This window comes from Malus sylvestris, chromosome 13 (assembly GCF_916048215.2).
Source record: "Malus sylvestris chromosome 13, drMalSylv7.2, whole genome shotgun sequence".
In the NCBI taxonomy this organism is placed as follows: Eukaryota; Viridiplantae; Streptophyta; class Magnoliopsida; order Rosales; family Rosaceae; genus Malus; species Malus sylvestris.
Genome location: NC_062272.1, coordinates 20,403,772 through 20,413,308, shown reverse-complemented (window position 1 = coordinate 20,413,308; position 9,537 = coordinate 20,403,772). Strand labels below are relative to the sequence as shown.

Below are 9,537 nucleotides of genomic sequence, written 5' to 3'. Positions count from 1 at the left end.
TAATCAAATGTCCATGGGAAAACGAATGCCCTATTGATGTCATCCTAGTGGCTTGGATGCCAAGAAAAGTATATGGAGTAGAAACCGATGCAATCAACTGTCCATGAGAAAAATGAACGCCCCATTGATGTCATCCTAGTGGCTTGGATGCCAAGAAAAGTATATGGAGTAGAAACTAATGCAATCTTAGGACAATATTTTAGTATTTTTGTTTTCAAAACAAATGCAGGTATTTGACCGAAGAAAAATAAAATATGGATACATGTAGTACAAGATCATAAAAGAATTTTCCACATGTTCGATCACGAAGAGGTAGCGCATGCAAGAGCTTTTAGCACGCGAGTAATGGTGGGCTTCACATTAGAACATTGAGAGTTAAGAGTGCCTTTGTTTCCGCTGTAGGTGAGATCAATGTCAGACAATTCCACATTCTCACACGGTAAGCCCCTGCTGCATATAATTTGGATTGCAAATGGTGTTGCAGATGAGCCCTTAATGTTCTTAAAGCTGACGTTGCTGATCTTCACTTTTGACGGAATGTTCTGTTTACATTGATTCCACGGGCAGTACTGTTGGTCTATGAGGATAGGGTTGCTGACGTTGACCACTATAATATCTTCAAAGTGCATATCTGATGCAATACCATCTGAAGGAGAAGCAGGCCATGTCTTGATTCTCACACCGTTGGATGTATTAGTCAAGGTGCAGTTCCTAACTCTGATTCCAACCACAGGTTCTTCGTTCGGGTACCTTCCAAGACTTCCAACGCTTATGCCATGGCCTGGTCCACAAGTAACCCTAGTTACGGTAATTTCTTTGCTTCCATCGCCAATGGAAACACAGTCATCCCCAGTTCCAATGTGTGCGTCAGTAATGTTGATTCCAGTTGAACGCCCGATATGGATTCCATCCGTATTTATGCTCTCTCCAGGTGCTGTGACATTGACATGTTGGAATGTGACATTGTGGCACCCTAAAATGTTGACGTGGAAATTCTTGCTATCGAGAGAAGTTATGTCTTGAATTGTGGAATTGGTAACAAAGTTGAACCTCATATTAATGGCGATAGATTTGCAATCTTTGTTTTTATTGCAGTCATTTAGCTTCCAAGCGAGTGCTCCTTGGCCATCAAAAGTTCCACCACCGTAGATGGTGAGCATATTAATATGCTCAAAAGCAACCCAAGTATCTGGTTTGGTAAGTTTGCCGCCATCTGCTGGAGCCTGTAATTTGCCTTGAACTTGAATCTCAATAGGAGCCTTGCAAGGACCTTTGAAACTTGCTTCTGTTAACTTGTATGTCCCACTCGGAACAACAACCTTACTCGTCGTTGGGGATGCGCATGCATCAGTCCAAGCCTTGGCTAAAGCCTGTGTGATATCAGACCCAGGCTTTGCACCATATGTTGCACTTGTAACATCAAACACACCTAACTCAGCTTTGGCATTCGATGTTGACAATAAGAACAAAAACACTGCCAGGGCATTCAATTTTCGAGCCATCTTAATTTTTCACTTGGTTATTTTCTTTTTGTTTGAAATTTGATGAACTTCTATGTCGATTTCATGTCAATTTATAGCCCTACCTGAAGACACAACAGAAAATAGCCAACTAATTGCTAGCTATTTTTGTACTTGTCCTTAGGAAATTGCATTGTAGTTCAACCTGTATCCTATAATTAGTAAATTGTTTAACTTGTGAATATATATCACCAATAACAATGCACCTGTTCTCGTATAGCATTTCTGATCTGTTCTATCCCATTTTTCATCTCTGAACAACTAAAAAGTCCAACAACTTGATGTTACTTAACATCAATACAATTTATTTATTTTTTTTTTCATCCGGGAAATCATCCCTTGATAATTTAGCAGTAAATCCATTTTTTCATAAATGTGCTTGCATTGGATCATTTGCCCATAAGAGCTACGTATTTTTGTTACTGATATGTATGACCATCATTTTCTATCCTTTTACACAACCGGAATTTGAACTTTCGTTACCATTTTACTCTAAAACTTTCAACACGAAGCCTTTTAGATACTTCTTGATTCTGCAGAAATAGTACTACTCTGGTCTAATCACTGGAATGAACCTTACCCACTTATCTGATACAAGCAAAGCACATGTGCCAATTTACTACAACTACAGATTGAACAACACCGCTTTAATATTACCTTGTGGAACAAGAAATTTGATGCTATCAACCAAATTCCCAACCACATAAATGATTAGTGCAATTTGGCCCTAATCTAATGCAAATTGTTCTTAATGGCTACATGAGAGTCTTCCTTCTCCTTTTGGGCCGATATAGCGGAGGTTTCTAATGGGTCGTAATGTATGTGCCGACAAAAGTATCAAATAATTATGCCATAAATTTTCAAAACTGTTTGTACCATACTTAGGGCCTCTGTATTTAGACCTCGTATAAATACTCGGGGGACTCAAATGTAATTATGTAATAAATAGAGGGGGCAAATATGTAATAAGTGAGGTGCCCTTATTCTATAAAAGGGCCTCCTCACCCTCACAATGAGGGGAAGCCCTCTCACCCTCACTCTCATATTCGGAGCTCTGATCCTCACATACAGAGCTCTCACCCTCACCATCCTCTCACAAACAGAGAAATACAATATCAGTGTGAACGTAGCCCAAACATTGGGGTGAACCACAATACATCTTGTGTTCTTTACTTTCTTGCAGATTCACGGTCGGATTTACATTGTTCCAAGACCTCCGATTTTGTGCATCAACATTTGGCGCCGTCTGTGGGAATCGACACGAAAAACTATGTGGTTTTCTTTCATTTTTTCACCTCCACCGTGAATTTGCAAAATCTGTAAAAACCCAAAAAAACTCCAAAGTTCATTACTTTTCTCTATATCCAGCAATCCCCATTTAAAAAATACTCAGAAGTTCCAAAATTCTATCACTTTTCTCTAAATTGTGCGAAACCCATTTCTCAAAATCTCATCATCCTTCCATAAATTGAGCAAAACCCATCACTCAAAATCCCAAGTATTTTCCCACAAAAAATGAAGGAGTATTGGACCTTTTTAGCTTCTTTGCTATGCGTTTTGGCCTTATGCCAGAGCCTCCTCCAAGCAGTGTTCCCACCGGAGCTCCGCTACGCCTTCGCCAAACTCTTCAACAAGATCTTCCACTGGTTTTCCTCCTACTACTACTTCGACACACGGAGATCGATGGCGTCAACACCAACGAGCTCTATAACGCCGTGCAGCTCTACCTCAGCTCCACGGTCTCCATCACTAGCACCCGCCTCAGCCTCACGCGCGCCCTCAACTCGAGCGCCATCACCTTCGGCCTCTCCAACAATGACTGCATGGTGGACAACTTCAACGGCGTTACCGTCCTCTGGGAGCACGTTGTCACGCAGCGGCAGAACCATACCTTCTCCTAGCGGTAGCTGCCGGAGGAGCCGTCTGTGAGTTTGATAGCGGATGTTTCGGATTGCTTGGACAAGTTTCTGCTGAGCTGTTGCATCGGATTCACACTCATCGTGCTCGCCAGTCGAGCTTCAGATTTTATGGGATGGACGAGTCACACTGCGGTTATGGAGGAAGACGACGACGAATTCGATGTCGACATGCTCAACATATCCAGCGACGATGATGAATTCACTGCCAAAGTTCAGCAGCGCGCACGTTTTCGAGGAGGAAAGGCTGCTTCTATTGCTACCGCCAGACGTGGTTCTCGAGGAGATGATGATGCCGTTTGGGACGGCGGAGAGCCAGGTTGCTGGAAGCACGTCAAAGAGGCTGAACTTGCTACGCGTGTGACTCAGAGAACGATCTTGATCATCAGAAACACACTCATTACGACTTGACGAAGATAAGCTTTTCCTCAATAATAAGTCTATTATTATTCTCCCTGTCTGCCATCTGCCAAAAGAGAAAAGAAAAAGTGACAACAATAAAGGAAGATGATAGCTGTGATGTTCATCAGAGACTACGAAGGCTGCCAAACTATTAATGCAAATAGTGGTGCCAAAAAAATGGATTATTTTCTCGGCACCAAGTCCACCAACAATTTAAGGCTATTAAAGAAAGCACAAAGTGTAGTGTGGGAGAATATTATGGAGCCTTGGTGGTGGACTCGTGGACCATGCAACAGAAAAAGAAAAGCAGAAAGCAAAAGCATAAAGCAAAAGAAGATAAAAAGAAGCAGACATAATTATGGTGGTGATGGCATGCAGAAAAGGGAATTATGGGCGTGACCCATTGAGCAAAAGGTCAGATTTATTTTTGAATGATGTAATTTATTTTTCTTATCTTTCGGAGACATCTGTATAACCCCATAAGAGGGTAATAATAATCAAAAAAAAAAAAAGGGCAAGCCCAAAATAATGGGCTGGAATGTTATGTGGAGGGCGAAGACCCATATGCCCAAAAGAGCCAGTCCCGCTATTATCACCAACTAGGTGATCAAAAGTACGCCCAGTACTCCAAATTTATTCGGCACCCTGCCGTTATTATCACCAACCAGGTGCTCAAAAGTACGCCCAGTACTCCAAAATTATTCTGCACCCTGCCACTATTATCACCAACCAGGTGATCAAAAGTATGTCCAGTACTCCAAAATTATACATGAGCATCGCTCATGTCAATCATACATAAACATTCATGAGCATCATTCATGTCAACATTCATGAGCATCACTCATGCCAACATTCATGAGCATCAGTCATGTCAACATCCATGAGCATCACTCATGTCAGTCAACATAAACATTCAAGAGCATCACTCATGTCAATCAGCTTCGAAAACTTCATTTACAGAGCTCCAACTTCAAAAGCTTCATTTACAAAGCTCCAGCTTCAAAAGCTTCACTTGCAAAGCTTAACCTACAAAGCTTCAGTGCAAGGTATACAAATACCGCCTCCGAACAACCGCCACTTCGGCCCATACATGAATTCAATTTGAAGTCTCCAGCTAACAGACTCTATTGACTGAAGACTTGGGGGACTACACTATGTACCATATATTGGGCCTCATAAAAAAAAAACTTGGGGGACTTAGCCCATTATTTATGTATTGAGGAGCGAACCCTTATTTTATAAAAGGGACTCCCTCACTTTCATTAGAGAGCACCCATTATTTATTTATTGAGGAATGAATCCTTATTTTATAAAAGGGACTCCCTCACTTTCATTAGAGAACACCCATTATTCATGTATTGAGGAGCGAGCCCTTATTTTATAAAAGGGACTCCCTTACCATCATTAGAGAGCATCGCCGCCAGTTGAGCAACCGCCTCGCCGCGAGCATCAACTCTAGCCCATCATTTTTGTATTGAGGAGTGAGCCCTTATTCTATAAAAGGGACTCCCTCACCTTCAACACCATAAGCCGAGCCAACCAAGGCAACATAAGCCACAAGCCAGGCAGCCTCGCAACAAGTGCTACTTCTAGTTGAGCACCGTTTCAGATTGAGCACCACCTTATATCAAGTATCAGTTCTAGACGACATCTAGTTAATTCGGCCCACACATGGACTGAATTTCAAGTATCCAGCCAAAAGACTCTTTTGATTGAAGACTTGGGGGACTACTGTTTGTACCATATTTAGGGCCTCCGTATTTAGACCTCGTATAAATACTCGGGGGACTCAAATGTAATTATGTAATAAATAGAGGGGGCAAATATGTAATAAGTGAGGATCCCTTATTCTATAAAAGGGCCTCCTCACCCTCACAATGAAGGGAAACCCTCTCACCCTCACTTTCATATTCCGAGCTCTGATCCTCACATACAGAGCTTTCACCCTCACAATCCTCTCACAAAAAGAGAAATACAATATCAGTGTGGACGTAGCCCAAACATTGGGGTGAACCATGATACATCTTGTGTTCTTTACTTTCTTGCAGATTCACGGTCGGATTTACGTTGTTCCAAGACCTCCGGTTTTGTGCATCAAGAAAAACAAACAATGAAAACATAGAGTATACAATAAAAATTGTATTAAACATTAAGCATTTGCCACCCTGACAACCTTGTGATTTGTACAGCATGCCCAACAAACCATAACTACTTGATCCAAATCCCATAACCATGTCACATTTACTTGCTCCAATTTCCCCATACAATTGCTACTTTAACCTGCCTTCGATCTCCTTGTCTTTGTACTTCAAATCGTTGAAATGGATAGAAATCTAAGCATCTTCTTTTGTATTTTGAGTCTTTTCGTTACGATTGCAGTAGTAGAGTCTAGGTGGAAAATATTGAATCACAGAACCAAGAGTGGATGGGACATGAGCTTGAAAAACTACTGCGAGAGTAGAAGGATGAACGTCGAGCTGCACAACATTAGATAGTTTGAAATTGTGCCTCAAGAATGCATGGGATACATTGGGAAGTATGTTTCTTCAACTCTGTACAAGGCGGACGCCGAAAAGGTGGTCATGGAGGCCATCGTGTACCTAAGCACTAGCTGTAATAGGCAAAAGATGGGAGAGGGGCATGGATTTTCGGCATTGATGATACGCTACTTTTCATTGTGTCTGACATAAGAAACAAAATTTTGGGTAAGACATTACGAGACTACGAGATCATATACAAATTTTTGGGTGCTATAATTTTGTAAAGAAATTTTTTTAGGGGTGAAAGTTCAATTGAACAGGGCAAATACTAAAAATACATAAGACAATATTTGGGGAAATTCTTGTATAAACCTTAATCTCCAAAAGGGAGTATATATAGGAATTACAACTAGTATCCAGATCTAAATTGCCAGTCAGTGATATAACCCACATAATATGCATATGTATACCCTTCTACATTCAAACGACCATTCTTGGATAAAACCAACCCTCCACCATGAGCCATCTTCAAATACCTTGAAATACGGATTACAGCATCCATATGAGCTTCACTAGGCAAGTGCATAAGTTGACTTACCACACTAACTGCATAAGCAATGTTAGGGCCATGTGTGAGATAACTAAATTAATCTCCCCACAAGTCTCTAATACCGTCCTTTATGAGTAGGAACTTGATTCAGAAATAAGCCCAAACAATGTTTCTGCTTAATTGGAGAATCAATGGGTTTCCAATCTAACATATCTATTTCAGCTAACAAATCAAGAACATATTTCCATTGAGATAGAAAAATACCATGTGTGGATTGTGCAACCTCGATTCCGAGAAAATACTTTAGTTTACCCAATTCATTCATCTCAATTTTAGTAGCTAAGTGCTTTTGAAGACATTGTACCTCATTCTCATCATCACCAGTCTGGATACCTAAACTTCTTCATTGAACTTGTAAACCACTCAAACCACGCTCTAGGAGATTGTTTTAAGCCATACAAAGTCTTTCTCAATTTGCACACAACACATTTTTCACGAGATATTCCGATACCCGAAGGGAGATTCGTATAAACTTCCTCCTTGAGATCACCATGAAGGAAAACAATCTTAACATCAAACTGCAACATGGGCCAATCTTGGTTTGTTGTTAAGAACAGAAGGACACAAATAATTTAAGTTTAACAACATGAGCAAAAGTCTCATGATAGTTCACACCATAGGTTTATGTATAATCTTTAGCAATTAATTTTGCTTTGTACAGGTAAAAGAACCATCGACTTTGTGCTTAATAGTGAACACCTATCTACATCCAACATTTTTCTCGCCTTTTGACAAAGGAACCAAATCCCAAGTGGAATTGTTTTCCAAAGCTTCCATCTCAACATTCATGGTACTAACCCATTTAGGGTTGGACAAAACATCTTGCAATTTTGTTGGAACAGATACACTAGATAGCTGACATATTTAGGATGTATATGGTTTGGACAAACGATGAGTAAACACATAATTGTTGATTGGATACTTAGCTTTGGCATGCATATCAGGCTCATATTGTACTTTAGGTTTTCCACAATTAGCTTGTAAAGGCAATTGATAAGTAGAAGAATCGTCATAAATTACCTTGTGTCACCACCTTGTACCAAATCCTTAGAAGAATCTCATTAGGCGAACCTTCAACAAACCATTAATCAGACATACCAAATATATACAACTCATTAGACATACCAGCAGTTGGCAACCGATCATCAATAGATAAAGGATCTAGACCCGTGGTATCATACATGGACAACCGGCCGTTGGGCGCACTTGACTGGTCATCAGCAAACAAAGCTTTGGGAATAACAGTCGATGGGTCGCTATATGTGGCCACCGATCGGTATCATGCAACCGAACAAGTTTTGTCCCTAATTCAGCCTGTAATACATCATCCACATCATCTCTTTGACTCTGCACTTCACTCCCCTTCTCTCCCTGAAATGGGGATCGGAATAGAGCTTCATAAAATATGAAACTTCCTCCTGGAAGGTAGCATCCATGGTAGTAAAAGTTTTTGAGTCGAATAATGATAACACTTATAGCCTTTCTGATTATTAGCATACCTAATAAACACACATCAGAGACCACATATAAAGTTTACTGCTGGTGAGAGTAGACATTCACATACGACACACACCCAAATACCTTCATATGATGTTGGTTATAAAGACAAGAGAAAAATGTTTTGTTCAGCACATTAAGCGATGTTTGAAACTCCAGAACCCTATTTAGAACGCGTTTGATTAAATACACAACATCCAAAATAGAATGACCTATAAAATGATTAAGAACACACTTATCTAACATCAAGGAGCGAACAACCTTCATTATTTGATGATACTTCTGTTCATACGGATCATTTTGTTGGGGTAAAAACAGAGTAGTTGTCAGGTGAATAATACTTTGATCTCGAAAGAAACATGCCAAAGTGTGAATCACATACTCTCCTCCCTTATCAGACTTGAAAACCTTAACTTTTGTTTGAAACTGAGTAGACACCATTGAACAAAATTCTTGAAGAAGCGAAAGGACATTACTTTCATTCTTCATCAAGAACACCCAAGTTAATCGAGTACAATCATCAATAGAGTAACAAATCAACGAAATCCATTAGAAGTAACCTTCGTCGGACCCCACCAATCAGAATGTAACAAATCAAATGGCAAAGTAGCTTTAGAATTACTTATTGGAAAGGAAGTACGATGACTCTTGGCTATGAACACATGTTTCACACTTGAACTCTGAATCACTATATAAGTGCGATACAAAAAATGAAACGGATGCTTTATATAACTGAAGGATGGATGTCCTAAACATAGTTGCCACAATTAACATGTAGAAACCCCCAATTCTGTACCACGACCAATTATCTTATGAGTTTTAAAGTCTTGAAAATAACAATATGTGCAGTAGAAGTGAGCGGAACAATATAAGGTATCTAGTAGTTTTCCTACTAACAAAAAAATGCACTTAACATCAAGAACAAGTAGAGCATAGACTAGTGATACGGTCGGAGTAAGAAAGAGAGAGTGCCTTAATCCTTCACAAGTGAAAGTGCTCTATTTGCACTAGTAATATATGGATCACGAACATTATCATGTAACTCATCAAACACTCTAGAGTCAAATCACATGATCAGTGGCCCAAATATCAATTATCCACATCTTTGATCC

At 40.0% G+C, this 9,537-nt stretch overlaps 1 protein-coding gene across 1 annotated transcript; it reads right to left on the bottom strand.

Annotated features, from left to right (window-relative positions):
• Positions 1-302: 302 nt before the first annotated feature.
• Positions 303-1,502, bottom strand: LOC126597657 (exopolygalacturonase-like). The gene has a single exon (XM_050264471.1). The coding sequence runs from the start codon at positions 1,500-1,502 to the stop codon at positions 303-305; it is 1,200 nt and encodes a 399-aa protein (XP_050120428.1).
• Between the last annotated feature and the right edge of the window lie 8,035 nt (positions 1,503-9,537).

Excerpts from the sequence above, each read along its gene's own strand:
- LOC126597657 (XM_050264471.1), bottom strand. The coding sequence starts at position 1,502 with ATGGCTCGAAAATTGAATGCCCTGGCAGTGTTTTTGTTCTTATTGTCA.